Source organism: Micropterus salmoides, unplaced genomic scaffold (genome assembly GCF_014851395.1).
Source record: "Micropterus salmoides isolate LMB-PRFRI ecotype aquatic unplaced genomic scaffold, ASM1485139v1 Ms_hic_scaffold_6, whole genome shotgun sequence".
Taxonomy (NCBI): domain Eukaryota; kingdom Metazoa; phylum Chordata; class Actinopteri; order Centrarchiformes; family Centrarchidae; genus Micropterus; species Micropterus salmoides.
In genome coordinates, this window is record NW_024044348.1 from 24,555,446 (window position 1) to 24,576,989 (window position 21,544).

Sequence of the window (21,544 nt, forward strand, 5' to 3'; positions counted from 1 at the left end):
CAATTATATGAATTCAGACACCTACCTGTTTCCCATCATGTTCAAGCTAATAACTAACTCATCCAAACCGCTTCTCGTTGTTTTTACAGTTGATAGGCGGCTTTATGCTGGTCATTGGGATCTACGCTGAGGTGGAGAGACAGCGCTACAAGACCCTGGATGGAATGTTTTTGGCCCCGGCTGTAATCTTGATCATTCTGGGAATCATCATGTTTATTGTTTCATTCATTGGAGTCTTGGCTGCCCTGCGAGATAATCTAACACTGCTTAAAGTGGTGAGTGGTGTGCTGAGAGCCGAGTAATGTATCTTTTTTTTTAAACAAAAAAAGTGGTGCTAGTAATTTTTGTGTCTGTGAATTAGTGTGTAAATGTTTTATTTATTTATTTATTTATTTATTTCCATATTTATTTATTTATTATTAATTTATAAGAGTGTGTGGTATAAATGATAGATGACACACAGGTAAACATATGAACCATGATATGAATTTTTCTGTACCGTATGTACATTTACAGTTGCAGGAAAAAGTGTGTGAACCCTTTGGAATTACCTGGGTTTCTGCATAAATTGGTTGTAAATGTGATCAGGGCCCGTATTCCTCAAGCTTCTCAGAATTACTCATAAGAACACTGCTAAGAACTTTTCTTATTCTTGGCTCAAAGCTGCACTTAAAAGTTAGTTATCAAGCATCCCACTCCTAATTTAAGTGAAGTGTAGGACTAAATCTTAAGTGTCAGTCTTAGAGCTGATTCACAAGACTTTGCTATGAAACAGGATTTTGGATGACTATGTAGGCAAGGACCAATCACTTAATAGATTTCCTTATTTAAGAAAACTATCACATAAATTCACATTGAATGGTGTAATTCGTAAGAGGACTTTACTTTCAACACGTATTTGACAATAAAGAATTTTCAAAAGAATACATTATGATCATACATACATACATACATACATACATTATGAAAAAAGTTTATCTTTATATGAGTGCCATTAATTGTGCCTATTACTCCTGGGAAGCCAGCTATTTTCAAGAACTATGTTTGCTTCTGTTGGATTTTGAGGGATGTTGTGACAGTGTGTGGAGCTGTAAGTGTCATAATTGTTTCCATGACAATTTGGCTTATTGAAGGTTGCAATGTCCTGAAATCATTGGCATTGCATTGCTGCATTTGATCTGTGGCAAAGAAACGAAGTATCATCACCACCTTCAATTCAGCTGAAAACGCATTGCTGCGTAAAGTCCGTGGTTAGATGACGTCCCTCACCAACTCGCTGACAAGGATGGTGCCTGCTCTGTCCAAACGATACTGTATAATTAAACGCGCAAATAATTCAGAAATATTATTCCTCTCCTGAAAGATTTGTGCATGTCTCTGTCTCCACAGTGCCATCACATGCCCCTACTGGCAACTCTTAACCACTTGAGAGACCTCTGGAGCTGTCTTAAATAACTGGGAGAGTAAGAGTAATTCTTAACTTTTAGGAATTAATTAATTAATTAACTTGCTTTTATACATAAGTTTGAAAGTAGAAGTACATTTCATGAATTATCAGCACTTGAGAAGCTTGATAAATACTGGCTCTGATCTTCATCTAAGTCACAACAATAGACAATCAGTTAAACTAATACCACACAAACAGTTGTATGTTTTTATTGAACACACCGTCTAAACATTCACAGTGGAGGGTTCAAAAAGTATGTGAACCTTTGGATTTAATAACTGGTTGACCCTCCTTTGTTAGCAATAACCTCAAGCAAACGTTTCCTGTAATTGCAAATTAGACCTGAACAACGATCTGGAGGAATTCTGGACCATTCATCTTTACAAAACCTTTTCAGTTTAGCAATATTCTTTGGATGTCTGTTGTGAATCGTTTTCTTGAAGTCAGGCCACAGCCTTTCAGTCGGGTTGAGGTCAAGACTCTGACTGGGCCGTTCCAGAAAGCATATTTTCTTCTGCTGTTGTTGATTTACTTCTGTGCTTTGGGTTGTTGTCCTGTTTGCATCACCCATCTTCTTTTGAGCTTCAATTGGTGAACAGATGGCCTCATATTCTCCTGCAAAATTTCCTTAATAACCTTCAGAATTAATTTTTCCGTCAAAGATGGCAACCCTTCCAGGCCCTGAGGCAATGAAGCAGCCCTAAACCATGATTCCCCCTCCATACTTCACAGTTGGGATGAGGTTTTGATGTTGATGTGGTACTTTTTTTTTTTTTTTTCTTTTTTTTTTTCTTTTTTTTTCCTCCACACAAAGGGTTGTGGGTTCCTTCCAAACAACTCATATTTGGTTACATCTGTTGACATATTCTCTCAGTAGTGCTGTGGAACATCCAGGTGCTCTTTTGCTAACTTCAGACAGGCAGCAATGTTTTTTTGGACATCAGTGGTTTCCTCTGTGGTGTCCTCCTATGAACTCCATTCTTTTTTTTAGAGTTTTACATATCGTAGAATCATCAGAGATGTTGCCATGTTCCAGAGATTTCTGTAAGTCTTCAGTTTACACTTCAGGATTCTTCTTAATCTCGTTTAGCATTCTGCGCTGTGCTTGTGCAGTCATATTTGGACGGCCACTCCTAGGGAGAGTAGCAACAATACTGAACTTTTTCCATTTATAGACAATTTGTCTTACTGTGGCCTGATGGACATCAAGGCTTTTAGAGATACTTTTGTAACCCTTTCTAGCTTCATGCAAGTCAACCATTCCTAATCTTAGGTCGCTCAATGGTAGTTCAAACCAACGCCTCCAATCTCGTCTCACATATTGGACTGCAGGTTAGCTGACTCCTGACTCCAGGTTGTTGTGGGTTTTTTTTTTTTTTTTTTTTCCCCCACATACTTTTCTCACCCTGCGCTGTGAATGTTTACACATGTGTTGAATGAAACATAAGTGGAAGGAAATTATATTAACAACATAACTGTGCCTATATGTAAAGGCAATGTCAAGACAAATAATATTTGAAATGTAAAATGGCTCTTCCTGTCTGCTCTCTTTTTGGTCACAGTTCATGTACACCCTGTCGGTGTGTCTGATTATGCAACTGCTGGGAGGAGTATTGGCTCTGGTGTTCCACAACAAGGTGAGCCGTCCAAGGTGTTGATCAAAAACATCCTCAAGTGCAGGTTACAAAATAACAACAAAACATTTTATACAGTAGTGAACTTATATTGACAAACTATTTGTCACCAGGAAATTATACATACCAAACCAACCATAAATTATGCTGAATGATATTGTTTACTTTGGTTCTTGGTTCTGTCAGTATCATTGACATGCAGCAAACACCCCATGTCTCTTCTAAATATACAACGTAGTATGAATAATGCTGCTGTTAATATTTGAACCATGACCAACTACTGTACATAACATAGTTACAAAAATAACAGACAAATAATTAACTTATCCATGCAAGGTAATACATTGATATATATTTCATTGATTGGTCCACATTGAAGCCTTATTTGCTCATTTCTAGTGAAGAAATGCACAGGGACAGTATAATCAGAATTCATAAGACTAGATAAGATTGTCATGATATTGAGATGATGATGAAATGTTCTGCTTCTTTGACCTGTCTTTGTGTTTCTGTAGCTTTCTTCTCTCTGTTCCACTCCAATGGAAAAATAGCACAGATAATACCTGTAAAGTTTCTAACTTCTGATTGGTTGGGCAGCCTACAGCCTGCCTCCAAAGTCAACCACTGCCCACCCCCTCTTCTCGTTTTACACACACACACACACACACACACACACACACACACACACACACACACACACACACACACACACACACACACACACAGCCCTAAAGCAGACCCAACAAGGCTTTAACAACTATGAACTCTGATGGCACACTGAAACATTAAACTGCTATAATTGTGTATGGATTGAAACAAATTAGTGTACTTGATGTTTAACATTAGTTAAGGTTTTGTTAATTACGCTTATTTATTTTTCTTTAACTATGCTCATCCAATGAAAATACATGTAAAATCTGGATAAAGGATTTCTTTTAAATTTTAGAGTAAATTTAATCTGCCCTCCACTGACTCAAATCATAGGGTAGCAGCAAACTCAGGAATGCTGCTTGACTACCTCCCTTATGTCCCTCCTTCAAATTGTTCTGTTATAAATTACAATAGAATAAAACTGAATACTGGGCCAGGAATTCAAACCAGCAACCTTAGTTCACTTCACCAACCTACCACTCAATTTTCCCACCTATTATTTCTGCTAGACCACCCTTTTATAGCATGACATAATTATTTGATCACCTACCAGCCAGTAAGAATTCCAGCTTTCACAGACCTGTTAGTTCTTCTTTAAGAAGCCCTCCTCATTGCATGTATTAAGTGCACCTGTTTGAACTCGTGAACCTGTATAAAAGACACCTGTCCACACAGTCAATCAAACAGACTCCAACCTCTCCACAATGGCCAAGACCAGAGAGCTGTGTAAGGACATCAGGGATAAAATTGTATACCTGCGCAAGGCTGGGATGGGCTACAGGACAATAGGCAAGCATCTTGGTGAGAAGGCAACAAATGTTGGCGCAATTATTAGAAAATGGAAAAAGTTCAAGATGACGGTCAGTCTCCCTCGGTCTGGGACTCCATGCAAGATCTCACCTCGTGGGACATCAATGATCATGAGGAAGGTGAGGGATCAGCCCAGAACTACACGGCAGGACCTGGTCAATGACCTGAAGAGAGCTAGTACCACAGTCTCGAAGAAAACCATTAGTAACACACTACGCCGTCATGGATTAAAATCCTGCAGCGCACGCAAGGCCCCCCTGCTCAAGCCAGTGCATGTCCAGACCCGTCTGAAGTTTGCCAATTACCATCTGGATGATCCAGAGGAGGAATGGGAGAAGGTCATGTGGTCTGAGACAAAAATAGAGCTTTATGGTCTAAACTCCACTTGCCGTGTTTGGAGGAAGAAGAAGGATGAGTACAACCTCCAGAACACCATCCCAACCGTGAAGCATGGAGGTGGAAACATCATTCTTTGGGGATGCTTTTCTGCAAAGGGGACAGGACGACTGCACCGTATTGAGGTTAGGATGGATGGGGCCATGTATCGCGTGATCTTGGCCAACAACCTCATTCCCTCAGTAAGAGCACTGAAGATGGGTCTTGGCTGGGTCTTCCAGCACGGCAACGACCCGAAACACACAGCCAGGGCAACTAAGGAGTGGCTCTGTAAGAAGCATCTCAAGGTCCTGGAGTGGCCTAGCCAGTCTCCAGACCTGAACCCAATAGAAAATCTTTGGAGGGAGCTGAAAGTCCGTATTACCCAGCGACGGCCCCGAAACCTAAAGGATCTGGAGAAGGTCTGTATGGAGGAGTGGGCCAAAATCTCTGCTACAGTGTGTGCAAACCTGGTCTGTTTTGTTTTGTTTTTTAACCTGTCCTGCCCAGCAGCCTGGTATAGAGTATGATGACATGGATACTATATTGTGCCAGACAGATTTTACTTTAACAAGAGAGTATTAATGTACTCTGTCTGTTTTATTATTTATTTAATTATGTATTGATTTGACACCGGGCCGGACAGGGGAGCAGACACGGGGATGGGGGGGCACAAACAGACAGCACAGAGAAAGGACAAGACCTGTAAGAGAAGATGGATGGAAGGTGGGGACAACAGGGAAAAGCAGTGGGAAACACCAATTGCAGAAAGCAACCAAACCTGCAATAGAACAGAGAGGGGGGCTTGGGGAGGAGAAAAACAGCAACAAACACAAACAAAAACAAACAATAAAAATAATAAAAGTAAAAGACAACCAGCCGCACAGCAGCAATAAACAGCTGACATAGTATGACAACTAAGAGAAAAATGAAAACAGTCTTGCACACTAAATAAGCAACACAGCACAGCCAAGAGAGCTGGCAGGCAAGAACTCCAGTAGCCAATAGGGGTGGGAGAATGGGGGGGGGGAAAATAAAATAAAAAATCAATCAATCAAAAAACAACAAAGACTCCCAGATGAACCGCGATGCAAACGCGGAAGACCCCGACCCAAATGCCAGTTGACAACGTAATGCCTACGGAACACAAGCAGCGTAACCCGCGGAACCCCCCCCCCCCCAGCACCCCACTACTGCGCAGCGAACAACCAAAACGCCCAAATGCCACGCAATCATCAACACCAATGCACAAGTGACGAGCCCATCGCGCACACTGCGCGAGCACGGCGACACCCAATGCCCAGCAGCCCCCTGCGAATCCCACGTGCGAGGTCGGGCAAGCGAGAGAGAGCAAGCGGAATAACACGACAGCGAAAGCCAGCGGAGAGAAACACCAGCAGCAAGTCCCAGCCCGGCAGCAAACGCGCCGCACAGGTCACAGTGCACCCGCCATTAAAAGTCCGCCTTCCCCCCCAACCGCTGGAAAAAACTAAGGCCGCCGGCGCCAGCCGACATCCCCCATGCCCAGTACGCCCCCCGGCCGCTGTGCAACACCAGCCAAACCAGCAACGAGGCAAAATCAACCAGCTCGGCTGCATGCCACCATAAACCCACCCACCCGTCAAGGGCCGAGAACTCCAGGCACAAGCCCAGAACAAACCGGAGCACAGCCCTGCCCCGCACCCACACTGCACATCCCGAAAACTAACTATATATCTCAGTGTCCAGAGGGGTCCAACAACTGGTCGACAATCGCCCTACAATCCCACCGCAGCCCTCCAAACCGCAACCGGATCAACCCGCGCAGAGACCCCCACCCCCAGAAGCCAGGGCACCCCGCGACCCCCCAAAGCGCAAAGGACCCCAGACCGCATGTCCCGGGGGAAGCTGTACCCCGCCCGAAGGAAGAACAGCAGAAAGCCGTGCCGGGAAGCTCCCTGCCGCCAGGGAGCGATAACGCGGGAGAACCAGGCCAACAGTCCCCCAGCCCCGCCAGAGGCATCCCTCCCCAGAGTGCAGGCAGTGCCAGCAGCCCCCGAAGACGATCTCATCCCTGGACGGGGGCCCAGCCCCCCCAGTCAAGCACCCCCAAGGAGGAAAGCTAGTGTTAATGTAAACCAAACAATTCCTGCTACTTCTTCATATCAAGAGCCTTTCATGACAAACAACTTTTAGCCTTTTTATTGTGGAACAGGTGCAGCCTTAGTCACCATGGTTAGTGACAGTGCTAATTCATCAAAGATTTTTTTGGTAGAGGATTGGTTTTAAATATTGAAAGGGGAAGAATGGTTGAAGAAGAAGCCATTAAATGAAGAGCTGCAACAAAGTAAACACATGTAACTGTGCTGTGCAAGTTATGAGTTATTAATAAAAAGCAAATGTAGTGAAGATACACACTCACCTACCATAATTTAACTATCATATACGTATTTTATAATTATTAGAATTGTAAAAAAAAAAAGTGTTACAGTAACAGTGTCTACAATATGCTGACCTCCTTTCGTACTTAGTATCACTGTTTCATGTCGTGATCCTCTAACACACATAACTGCATGAAACTGCTTTAAATTTGCATCCTGACTAATAGGAGAGCTACTGAAACCTCATCACCACCCCAATCATGGTTGCTGCTAAACGTTTTTATCCGATATGTGCCAGCTGTTTCTGGATGTAGTACAGTGCTGAATAATAACTCTTCATTAATTTTGTCTTGTGCATATCACAATTTGTCTTTTTTTCAAGTTTCATTTACATGATCATGATACAACCGATGATGCATGTGGCATTAAAGTGCCTCATATTTTTGTCAGATGAAAGAAACCTTTTTGTGTATATAAAGTCATCATTTTAGGAACTAAAACGTGTTCGAATTCATGGTTATTAGAGTCATAGAATGAATTTGTTGGACTAATTTACACCTTAAGAAGGTTTTATGTAGGAGATACTAATGGAGGATTATTCCTAATGTTGTTGTGCAACCATGATTTATAAATACGGAACCAAACTGGGGTGATTATAACTAACTATAAGTCTTCTATTAAGAAAGCGCTCTCATTCAAGAATATCTTAATGCCTCTGTGGGGAACAGCCTAACAGTCTTTCTTTTCACCTCTTCTTAATGCTTTTAATCATCTCATTTACATTTATAACTTTTTCAACGGTTTTGTGTGATGCATTTTAATGTTTATGACAAAAAGAGAGGCTAAATTATCAGCATTGTGATTGTACATTTCAGTGTGTTCGTGGTAGTTTTGTTAAAAATACAGTAAAGATCCAGGTTTTAATAAGTCATATCTTCATTTTACTGTCAACTCATTTAAATAGAGATTAAATTAAGATATGACAGTGCATGAGGAAATGTGTTTATTTTAATATGATTTCAGTTTCTTGCCCATATAAATCGATTTTTATAAAGACTAATTCTTTTTCTTTTTGGAGTCTCATTTCCCTGAAATCCTCTTTTAAGATGATACTGTGTAAGCTTATAGAGAGTTCTTTAATAATGGTCAATTGTCTTCTGTCTCAAAGGGAAACACTGCAGTAGATTAACTCATCTCGATTAAGTCTATGAATCTCCTCATTGTAATGTGATTTAAACATGGCCTGCCCCTATAGACTCACTGTAAAGACTGGATATGTTCAGTGGAGGAAGAAAATAAATTAAAGGCTCAGTCACTTTAATCTCTGTGACTCGTGAGGGGAGAAATTTCAATTAATTATTATAGGTGTTTAAAAGAAAGAAATCATGGTGCTCCAATAGGCCTGAATCAGGTAAAAAAAAAACATGCTTTGTTGCTCATATCTAATGAAGTTTAAATAAGACAAAAGTGTCACAAACAAAGAGGTGAAGTAGAATAAATGCTTAGTGCTCTAAATTAAAACATTCAATGAAGAGCTCTCCATGAATGTACTTAACGGAGATCCAAGTTGTAAATATTTGTTCTCGGTCTCTGGATAGGCTGATACATTAACCTAATGTGACCCTACTGCACCAGATTGTGACTGACAGATGTGAGCTGCTAAAATGTCATATTTTAATATTCCAGTTCAGTGGATCAGTCACCTTGACTAATCAGAGCATTTCCTCTCCAGAGATGCCTGTCTTACACTTTGATTGTAGATCAGCTGTGTCATGGAAACAAAACAAACGTGGTGATATGACCTCCTCCATCCCCATAACACAGTTTTCCCTTTTGTTTTACTTTCTCCCTCTTACAGACATTCGTGTTACTGAACAAGAACATCCGAAGAGGCATAGTGAACTACTATGATGACTTAGACTTTAAGAACATCATGGACTTTGTACAGAAGAAGGTAAGGTTATGTCACTTGAACATTCCTGTTAACAAGTGACAGGGTTGAAAGATCTTTATTAGCTTTTTAACATATGTCATCATAATGCAATGCAGTATACACAATAAAAAACCTGTGCAGCATTATACGGCTGGGTTGTTTGTTTAGGGGAACGACACCATCACTGAAATCACAGGAAGTTGTGTCCAAAATAATCAGAGAGCTGTGCAGAGCCAACACTGTGCACCTGCTCCCAGAACACTTCATGCTGCCACATACAACAGCCTGAAGCTGAACTTTTATCAAGCACATGAGGATGCAGTGTCTGGGGGCAGCAGACAATTTCACACATTGATATTAAGAAGCAACCTGCAGCGAATTCCACTGTTGAACAGAAGAGAAAAGACAAAACGATCAGTCAGCCAGCAAGCTACATGCCATGTCCTATTGCAGAGTGACCTGTACCAATGGACTGTGGCTTGATTGAATGGTATTTAAGACGCTTAAAAATTGTAACTTTGCTGCTTCTGTGGGAGGTAATTAGGTGGTTTAGCAAATGGAGGTTGAAGGTTGATGAACCTACAGAGAATTATCCCCTGAAACTGCTGCTCACCTTGTCTCTGTCTTTGTGGAGCTTTATAGAGAGTTTCAGCTAATTGTTTGTTTGTCCCACTGTAGCATTAAAGTTTTGGTTCACTCTCATGGCTCTCATGGCATTGTCAGCTGTTTAAAGGGAAGAAGCTCTAAAAACCCACTGTGCACTACCTGCTCAGACAGAAAAAGTTAGTGACTTTTTTAAACAGCTAAAGAGCCAGCTATTTAACTCAGGAGTTGGTAGAGAACAAAAACAGAGCTTAAAGTATAGCGAATATTGGATGTCCATCAGGTTGGCAGAAACACGTCAACTTATTTGCTAGCATAAGGTGAAACTAAGACAGTGATGTGTTCACAGCTTGTTTACGCCGACCCCAACTGTCCAGAATAATAATTTATTGCAAGATGAAGACATTCATGAATGTCTTCATTGATCAAGAAACTCATCTCAGTCACCTGTGTCAGTTGTTTCAGTGCTGCCAATTGATTGGTTGGTGATAATGCTTGTGCAGATCAAGGTTTAGGTCAAATTATGACTTCTATTTATTTTGGCATGCCATCCAGTCAATGTTCTCCACAGGTTTGGGAGACTTGTAGTACTTGATTACCTTCAAAAGCAATTCTACTTTATTATGACTCAAAACAAAAGAAGGCCAACTTGTATTGGCAACTGATTTTTAATGTTTATGCTGTGATGTACGGAATATCTTGACTTGCTGGTACTCTGATCTGCTTGCTTTGATAACAATGAACAGTGCTTCAGTAATGGTAATACTTGAGCGTGAAGCTTCTTCTACAGTATACTTATTCATGGTGCAAAGCTGCCGGTTGGCTGAAGTGTCCTGCTATAGGAGAAAAGTGTTGTCCTGGAGGACTTGGACAAAAAACAATCAGAAAACCTCAGTGAGGATTGAAGCCGTTTCCACATGTAAATTAGCTTTGTGGATTTATGTGTGTTTGTGAGGACAGTGGCCTGAATGAGCCATGGTCATGTGTTGTGCTGACTAAGTTATGGTTCTTTATAGTAACTAAAAGATGGAAAATAAAGCCTGTGTGTGTGTGTGTGTGTGTGTGTGTGTGTGTGTATAGAGATAATGTTCAATACTTTAAAGGATAGTTTTGATATTTTTAAACCTTGGCAATATTTTCATATTTTGGTGTACAAAAAGTTTTGGAATCTGAGAAGAAGCTGGTTTCAGCCGGCAACCACAACATATTCCTTCAGGGCAATTGTTCCCGTCAAATTACGTCCACAAAAAGTGCTTCTTTTTGCCACCAACAGGCTCAGACTGTTACAATAGGTGTCTTACAACTTCATGTAAAGGATCCCTACGAGTCACACTCTTTGTTTTTAACAAGAAACAGAAGTCTTGTTCAAGGGAAATGCTAGCTCTGAAATCTCGTGAGAGGAGAGTTGTTGCAGGAAGACGACAGTGGAAATGTCAGAGTTGGAGAGTAGAGTTTGTTGTGTCAAGTAACATTAGGAAATAAAACCTTGCTAGCCACTCTTGTATGTACACAACAAAATCCTCTGCCTCGTTTCCACTGGCATTTCCTGCTATAATTCACCTCACATGAGTGTTGCTGTCTGTTGTTGACACATTTTCCTCTAATTTGATCTCAAGATGTCTGGTGTATGACATTTTACTTCAAAGATATGGATCAAGTCTATCCACGCAACCTACCACCAAAACATTATATGTCACCTCGTACGAACTATTTAATTTGAAACATACTAAATCTGCAGTGTTTCTCAGTGGTCAGAGTTCACCTGTAAGCTTTTTGTTCCTATTGTAAATGATTGTGTTGCCCTAAATTGTATCAAGTGTGCAACAACAAGAAAGTAAAAAAATCTCATCCTGTAGCCACAAGACAAATCTATGAATTAGTGGCACCTCATATCATATCATATCATATCATATCCTGTCCAGTAATAAGTAGTTCATTTTAAGATAACCTTTCTATCCACTGTGCCTAAGTATTCTAATGGAAATGGGACATTTATTCCACTGGCTGTCTTTAACACTGTGAAAGACAATGAGGGCTTTTTGTGCTCACAATTACAAGACACAGTTGATTAATTAACAACAATTAATTAACCATTTTTCATTTCCCTCATCAGAAGAAATCGAAGCAATTGCAGACACTCGCCCACATAAACACTACACAGCTCAAATATTTAAGTTTTTTTTTTTTTTTTATCAGAATTTGTGCTGCAGTTGGCGGAGTTCGGTATCATCACAGGCCATAGCACCAGGAATTTGGAGTTTATATCATGAAGTCTTACAGCAATGCAAACAATAAAGCCATTCAGTCATTTGGACACTGACTTCATTTTATCAGCACTGTGATAATGCAAATTTATAAGCTCACTTTGGATTCATCACAACAGGTACTGGTGGCTTTTAGGCAAAACAAGCCAAAGCAATTGTATTTTCGTAGCACATTTTGTTAGAAGCAGACTCAGTGTGCTTTACTTTAAAATGCATACAGCAACAACGGGTGGGTGGGGGTGTGTGTAGATATAATAAATAACATACAAGAAAATGCAATAACAAAAACAATGCATATTCATAACACCCTCTTCCCCACCGTGCACACACACGCAAATGAATAAAATGTAAAGAGAAAGGCAGGGAATATAACAGCCTGTAAGCAGATCTTGATATCAATCTATAGTCATTGCCAAACAATATGGGTACCCCTGCATGTCATAATGCAGTACTTCTCCCAGAAAATTGTTGCAATTACAAATGATTTGGTATTCTCATGTTTATTTCTTTTGTTTTCATTGGAACAACATTAAAAAAAACCGAGGAAAAAAGCAAAATCTGCAACATTCCACCCAGAACTCCAAAAATAACTGTATTGTTTTAAAAGAAGAGTGACAGACTTGGATAATGTAGTGGTGATGGAGTTCAGAGCCTGTATATCTGTCAAACACTCTACTTTAATTTGTTTATAAAGCCATGTAATGTAATCTGTACAGTCATAATGTATAAATACTTAATGAGTGACATGTTTTTATCTATGGGAAAAATTGCAACACATGCTTTGGTCAGTGTTGCCCTAAATCATTAACTCCGTGTGTCAGTTATTGACACCAGGTCTCTTGTAAACCTGGTGAAGCCCTCATTGATCACCTTCGTCTACAAAGTGTGTTTATCCATCAGATAGGAGGCCAACTTAACGTAGGTGAGTACAGTCTTTAGATCCCCTGGAGGGGGGGGGGGGAGAGAATATGAATGAATCTTCCAGCGCTGCATCATTAAAAGATTAGGTTCATAATTATTTCGTGGCAGTAATAGTCTGCCAGTGTTTTGGTTACGTATTGGTCTTTTGCCTTTGCCAAAACAGAAGATTAATTACGTAACAGAGCATGCTTTGTGTAAGCTGATCAGTCTTAAGGGCTTTCATACAACATAAAACATTGTATGTTGGGGAGATTTCTTTTTATAACATGTCTGCTTTATTAGAGTTTACTGTGAAAAGAAACTCTTGAAACTCATCGATATAATTACTGTGCCTTACTATGTCTGTGTTAAACATCACATCATCATTTTTGGCATTCATCAAATATGTGTAAAAGCGTGTGTTGAGACCACCCACAGTAGACCTGAAGACCTTTTTCTTTTAAAATGGGACCACACAAACCTGTAAAGTGTGAGTACTCGCCTCACTACCAGATGTGCTCAGATAAATATCTCCATATCTTTTTAAGAGCTGGACTACACAGTTCTGGAAAAGCAGACCCAAGTAAAAAAGTAAACTTTTCCGTATACATAAAGTGTACTACTAGTATGTAAATGTTTGAAGTATATTTTCATTATATAATCTTAAATTGAATCCAAATAAAGTTGTACTTTTAGCAAAAGTATTAAAAGTGCACTATTTTGGAATACATTGCTAGTGTAATTACATCCATACACAACTACTACTACACACTACTAGTAATATTACTACTAATTAGATTTGCATTTAACTTTAATGTATTTTTGCATAATTACTTTTTTTACTTACTTAGTTTTATTATATTTAAATATATCGTACATGCATACAGAAGTACAGTTTTTATTAAGTGGTTTCAAGTTCACAAGTTAAGGTATGCCAATTTTGAAAACATACAAAGTGTACTAAGTAACATGATAAATACTTTTTTAAAAAATGTATGCTTTTTCACTACCCAGTCAAAGCACGGCACTGAAGCTGGTCTGAACACAATTCTCCTGCTGAAAACATTATGGAAACTGTTCACCGGTACATTTTTTTTGGGAGGGGGGTATCGGAGCGAGCCGGTCTCAGGATTCAAGTCCCCCTCTACCAGTGCATATACTGCAATCTATAACCCTTTCATATTGGAGAAAGTGTCAGATAGCGCCAAATCATCAAAAGCTTTTTCTTTGACCCTGTGCACTGAAATAATCATTTTGGGGGTTTTAGATGCTGAGCTCTTCATTTGTGTAAGGAATAAAGCAGGGAATAGGTGACACACAACTCCTTTTAGGGGAAACCTAAAGGAAATAGGCAGGAGACACAACACAAGATTAAACTAAAGGGGGGATTAAACTGAGTAGGAAAGTAGGAAACTGAGTGGGATTTGTTGAGGTGGGTGGAGAAATAGAGGAAAGTCTGTGTATGCTGCAGGTATTTTCTGCTGAGAGAAACATTGTCCTGCATCCCCAAACTGAAAACCTTTTTTAATGTATCAGCACCATTTACAGTAATAGTATACTGGTTGTGGCTCTTGAATCTAGACTATAAAAAAAACATTCTGTCTAATGTTCTGTGATAGCACATAAAGAGACAGGATGATGGATAGTGTGTTGTAAGTACTCCCCACAAAACACAACCCCAGTTGTGAAATTAAAGGTGCACATGTGGGGATCTGCACAATGTCGTTTATATCATCACAGGGAGGTCACTACAAGTAACAGGACCAAATTTTCTATATATGATCCACAGTAAAGCCAAATTAATCTTTTTACTCAAGGTCAGCACAGCATGCGACATGATTAACAGATAATAGCTTATAGCTCTCGAGGGTTCACATTTTCAATATAAACCTTAATGAATGTTAACCTCAAATCCATCAGTACCGTGCTGGTTTAAATCCCTTTCTGAGAAGTTAGTACCTTTCAAAAAGATGTGACAGATGTAAGGGAAGATGTTTGTTCAATAATTGTAGACAGCATCAGCTACTCGTTAAAAGATTTTTTTGCAGAAAGGAGGACACATCTGGATTTTCAAAATAGACAGGTTTCTTTTGTGATGTTGCAAAGGTTTTGATCTGTGGTCATCCAGATTTTATTACAAATATAAGCAATTTCAGGTTACCAAAACTGTTCTGGAAAAGATTTATTTAAAATGTTAACCTGCAGGAAAGATCTGTCACAACGTTGTTACATGGATGCCAAGTTATAATGAAGGCAGGGATCACATGAGGGACGGACTTCTGTTTTGCAGCACCACACTTGGCACAGCTGGCCTATTAGGCAGTTAGTCACTCAGTCAGCCAGTCTGCCCGTGAACAGACGTTCATCAGTTAGTGAGACAGTTGGCACTGCTGCAAATATTTCATTCTGAGAGACGACTGACTCTAAGGACTGCCTCCCAGTAATTAACCTCTGAAGAATCAGAAATACTTTATATAATGGTTGTCATCCCACAGTGGAAAAGACAATTGGAAGCCAGTGGAAAAAGAGATGAATGATAAAAATAAAGGAAAAGGCATAAAACAATAGTCAAATTAATGTGATTTGTGTTGGTTTTTTTTATTATAACTTAACCAACCAAATTGTTGCATAGTCCTGTCATCCGTGTGAGTGACAAGGAGAGTCTCTGTCTTATCTAAGAGGATGGACGGGTTTGGCTCGTCTCCTGCAGTCTCATTGGTGTTGTCAAGTGTTTTGAGAAATTGCTCCTTCAGGTTGGTCTTCTGAGGATGCAAAATCCCCGAACTGAATCTAACATTAATCTTCCAATAGATAGGATTTACTGCAGGACTGTTGGATTATGGTTTTACTGTACAGTTGCACAAACTGGTTCCTCAGTGTGAAGTTGTAATGATTTTGGACTCCTACCTAACATTTGCAGACTTTAATCACATCATAATTGCTTTGCCTCTCTGTGACCCTTGTTTGGGCCCTGGTCCAGTGTTGGAAAAACGGCGATCGGCGGAGTCACACCAACGAGAAGTGGGAGTAACTTCCTGGCACACTGGCATCATGTCAGCATACTAATCACACTGCTGTGCAAAGAGCAGCCTCATATTTATTAATTTATACACCTTCTCTCTTTATCTGCTGTCTTGCCCTCTCTTTCTGTCTCTCTGTCTGACATTTTGTCATATTTGTTCTGTTTCTCTTACTTACTGTCTTCCTGACTCTGACTCTGACTCTGAGTAAATGACTACAAAGTAGAGCTAATAGTGTGGCTCTTGGGTTTTTCTGTGAGCGCTTCCTCTCTGAAGCGGCTGTGCAGCAGCTATCCACCCCAGTGAAAGTATAAATCAAATAGATATTAATAAATAGGGGCCCTACAGGGTTGGTCTAACATATTTTGAATACTATCAATTGTGGCAGTAAAATATTTATTCAAATATTGAAAAGCACTAAGTCTCAAGTGGTTGGCATATCTGTCATATTAATAGGCTCTTTACATACATACACAACACAGGGGCATCTTATGCCCAGCTTGAGAAAGGTCTGGAGATACCTTGGGGAAAATGCCCTGTTGTTTGCCTTCGGTCATTTTTGGTTTTTAGTTCATATTTTGATGTTATCATGGTTGCCCAACAGGGTGGTGGCCTAAACAGCCGTCAAACCATGCGACACAGAAACACTCAATCAAAATTAACAATGACATTTGTTTGCAGTAAGTCAATGTAACTCAAAAGCTCTAAGCCAAAACCAATAATAATGAACTTCCTTTAGAAAGCTTATCCTTTATTTTCCCTGTGAAGTAATTATTAAGCAATAAAGTCAGTTGGTTGGTGTCACACTATTTTGTGGGTGTGTGAACCAAAAACAGGAGGTTGGCAGGTATCAATTTGTTGTTTTGGACTGCAAGTGTTATTGATTCAGCATTTAATGTTTATATGTCTAATGTGACTGAGAGAACAAATCAAGCAATAGCTTTCTTGAATTGCAAAGGTCTTGATTTGTGTGCATGTAATCTGGGTAACAACTGCTGTAAACTGAATTTTTTTATTTATCCATGTAGTTATGAGGTAAACAAGCTACAGACTCAAAACTGAACATTACACAAAGGAAGGGTTCATTGCAGAGTTATTTATGTTTACTGTATTTTATTAACACCAGATGCGCTGTATTTAGTGTGTTACATTCATTTACAACACCTGTCCACAGGACGATTTTCAGGTGTTGATATTATGAGTTATATTACCTAATATTGTAATATCATACTCAATTTACTTTCATTACACATTTATGTAGCGCCAATTCATAACTGAAGTTATCTCAGTAGGTGGCTTGCAAGCACAGATCCAATATCTTTCTTTTATCTTTCCACATATCACCCATCCCTACCACCACCTATAGACATAGACATATTTAGGCAGTTCTGCAAGTTAGAGAGAGACTCACACATAAAAATTGTTGTTAATTATGGCTCATTTCATCCTGCAATTTTACTTGCAATACACAGCAGAAAAATGTTGTTTATCAAGTTGTTTACTTTCTTTTTATCTCTCCCCTCTCCTTCATTCCTGCATCCTATCTCTTATTCACCTTACATATCCTCTTCCATCTCCCTGTTAATCTATCTTTTTGTCTTTGCCTCTCATTCCAATTTCTGCACTTTTCTCTACTCTGCCGTCCTTCTCGTCTCTGGCAGTTTCAGTGTTGTGGAGGTCAAGAATTTAAAGACTGGGGTGTCAATATGTACCACAACTGTTCTGCACCTGGTCCACTGGCCTGCGGGGTCCCTTATACCTGCTGCATTACTACTAAGGTAGGTATCACTATTACCATTCTGTTAGTATGCTCACAATGGTGCTTCTAAATGTCTGCCACCGAATTATTGCAGAAAATATGACTATTAGTTGTTCCTTTTACAGCTTGGGTTCAAATATTACAACCAAACCAGTGGTTGTACAACTGCCATAACTGTACTGTAATTGTAAGCACCATTATTTTGCTGTATGCATCCTAGTTTGTTGCATATTTTATGAAGTTTTGTTCAAAGTATTCTCACAAAAAGGTATATTTCTGTCATTTGTTGTCTGTTTGATAAAGTCAGATTTTTTTTGTGTTTTGATAAAGATCCAAGATGTAGCCACATAAAATATCTATAAATATAAAATATAAATGACAAAGAGCACTGACCTAGAAAATCAGGAATGAACATCATCACGGCCTGACTATATGTGCTGTTTACATTTCACTTCACATCAAAGGGGAATTGTGCCATTTTTACACATCAAAGCTTGTTAAAAGGTCTTGGTGAGTGCTGCTTCATATGTTAAGTTAAATAAAGCCTTTTGTGGCTCCACAAAGTGGTGCCACTTGAGGCGTCGACAAGGTCTGTAGACTGGATTTAGAAAATGAAAAATCTGGAGTTAGAAAGAAGTGAGCTTACCAGCTCTGGCCAGACCTCTGTAACTGCCCCTCACCTCTGCTTGGTGCTTGTTGGTTGAGGCTACATTAGTTGCTACTAGCACAACTCGATACTCCGACCGAACAGTCAGTGGTCGAGTTGCATTTTGGATAATGTAGGTTTTGGCGAGGAAGAAGAATGTGTGATAGAATTATTAGAGCCTTGGGTTCTGCTCTATCGATTTTTGAACTGTTTTTAAGTGTCCGTCACAAGTCTGACAGTATTATAAAAGAATGCTAAATTGATGCAACTGCTAGGAACAAATAAGTAAGTGTGACTATGCTTAGGGTAAGATATTATAACGTAAAAATAAATAGTTACAGTTTACAAATTCATTTGCATTTAATCAAATGCATTTTTTAGGAAAAAGATATTTTCCACTGGGGAAAGATGTCCCCTCCATTGGGTAGAATCACTATAAACAGTGCAAATTACAGATAAAGTAGCTGCTTAAAAGCAAGAGGATTACATGATAGACCTATGTTTTAGAAATAAACTTGCCTTACCTTGCCTTATGTTATTAGCTTTCCTTTCATTTAAAACATTTTACACAATTAGATTTAAAAAAAAACAACAACTTCAGAAGTCGTGACCAAACAGAGGAAATTTGTAGTTGAGTGAGACTAGTAGCAGCCAGAAGAAGTGTTGAGATAAAAATTGTGACATTTTGTGGTTGTTTTTTTAACACAGTCTTGCCTCATGTTACCCTAAGTTTAGCAGACAATTTTCATGTTCATTAAATGCTGGAATCATCAGAATTTCCTTTGGTAAGGAAGACACCAGCTAACTGAACAGGTGCTGATTCAGTCCCTTTTAACTATAGCTGCCAATACCAGCCAGAGCAGAAAGGCATCTCATGGTATGCAGTTTGTCTATTAACTGGTTTTGAATTAATGTTGCATACTAGAATCTAAAACATTACCTGAGGTGCATGGATAAAGCAAACATTTCATCATCCCTGCCATGCCTCAATTTATTTATAATGGGTTTGTTTAGCCAGTTTGTATTTCATTCAAGGGTATAGAAATTAGTGGGGACAGTAGGGACATGTCCCTACGAATATCCAGCGATTATTGAATTGTCCATAGCAATAATTTTGATCCAAAAATCAAAGTATAACCAACTTTGTCTGTCAGTGTCTAGTCAGTATATTTGGTACACAAACGGTTAACAGCTCTGGAAGATGTAGCTACAAGGACTATCTGTCTATGGTCCCTACTATTGTTGAGACCAAACCTACATCCTTGATTTCATTAAAACTGTAATAGTGTAGAGTTATGTTTTGAAATGCATCTCATCATCATTATGATGGTGATTAAGCCTGCGCCGTGCCATTTTTCCCACGCAAAACAGAACATGCTCCCTTTAATTTATACACCTACACTCCCCAGAGCTTACAAGGAAAGAGAGAACAAAAACTTTTTAGTCAGACGATAGTGAACAACAGACAACATGATCGGTCCAATACAGCCTCTTACAGAAACCGTGGCACCTTTTGATATGATAAGATAAAATGCTCCTTTTATTGAAATAAAAATTGGCATAGGAATGTAACAAGACAGATACAAAAAAAGTAGAATCAGTAAATGTCATCAAATATGTAAAATATATACACACTGTATATATACTATGTACAATCAAATACAGTCAGAAATAGTCTGTCAGTCTATCCTGTGTTCTCAATATGAAATTAAATTACCACACTGTTCTTTTAATATTGTCTTTATCAACAGTTTGACATTATTGTAACTCTTTTGTGATAATAAGGTTACAATAATGTAATGGGGGGGGGAGAACCAACTGTGTTCACCTTCTCACCAAGCTGCTTGGTGGTGTTCTTGTAGCCCATTCCAGCTTTGTGTAGGTCTACAATCTTGTCCCTGACATCCTTGGACAGCTCTTTGGTCTTGGCCGTGGTTTGGAATCTGATTGATTGCTTACTTCTGTGGACAGTCTGTCTTTTATAGAGGTAACAAACGTGATTAGGAGCATTTCCTTTAAGAGTGTGCTCCTATTCTCTGTATCAAAGATCCCTGGGAGGCAGAGATCTTTCTGATTGAGAGGGGGTCAAATACTTATTTCACTCACTAAAATGCTAATCAATTTATAAAATTTTTGACCGGCATTTATCTGGATTTTTTGTTGATATTCCGTCTCTCACTGTTCAAATAAACCTACCACTAAAATTATAGACTGACAATTTCTTTGTCAGTGGGCAAACGTTCAAAATCAGCAGGGGATCAAATAATTTCCCCCCCACTGTATGGTGGAATAATTAACTAATAATTAATTGGTTCTCAGTTTTGTCTTTTGTTGTCAGGTACAAGACGTGCACTCTGCTTTGTCAATAGTACACGTGGTAATGTATTTCACTATTGTGTATACTGTATTCAGTATCCTGGATTTGTCAAGAACTGTTAAAAATGTTTGGGAAAAAATTGCTCAGCTGGAGCTTCTGCCACTATGGTGGATCATCTTGCCATATAATTATATTCAGACTAAAATTCTCATATTTCAAATCTCGTGGTTCACAGATCTCTGTTTTGAATGAATAAATTAAATTTACGTAAGTGATGGATGAAACACAATGGTGAAACACATTACCACGTGTGCGATTGACAGAGAGTGCACGTCTTGTTGTACCTGACAACTGTTGACTTGTCTTGGCTAATAAACAAGAAATACACAGATTCTTATTTATAATACCTCATCTTTGGAAGTATTAAGTACCAGGCGCCAGTAAAAGTCACAACACATACCATCATTGGAAATCTTTAGGATACATTATAACATAACAAATTATGTTATTGAATTAGAAATAATAGAATTAGAAGTAATTTTGCCATTTCCTATATGAACAGTAAAAATGCATTTGCACCCCATTCTTCAAACTGTTGTCCATTAGTGCAACAGTAAATTAGATAAAAGTAATGTCTTTCTTGTCCATCAGTTGTGTGTCTCATATAATTTAATCTGTATTTAGATTATAAATTATGTCCATATTTAGGTTCACATTTATGCATTGTACAGTATCACTCTTCCTCTCCTCTTCCTGCGCCAGAAGGCCACATGAGATTGACAGTTTAGCTTATCTTATTTCAATATATGAATATATTTGAATATT

General features: G+C 39.0%; 1 protein-coding gene across 2 annotated transcripts in view; it reads left to right on the forward strand.

Annotated features, from left to right (window-relative positions):
• tspan15 (tetraspanin 15) overlaps positions 1-21,544 on the forward strand; it is a 41,416-nt gene that overhangs the window by 13,042 nt on the left and 6,830 nt on the right. For both annotated transcript variants that reach the window (XM_038701177.1, XM_038701176.1), the window contains exons 2-5: positions 90-275; positions 3,010-3,084; positions 9,136-9,231; positions 17,659-17,775. In XM_038701177.1, coding sequence (XP_038557105.1) covers positions 90-275; positions 3,010-3,084; positions 9,136-9,231; positions 17,659-17,775 — 474 coding nt within the window. The remainder of the gene's footprint in view (positions 1-89; positions 276-3,009; positions 3,085-9,135; positions 9,232-17,658; positions 17,776-21,544) is intronic.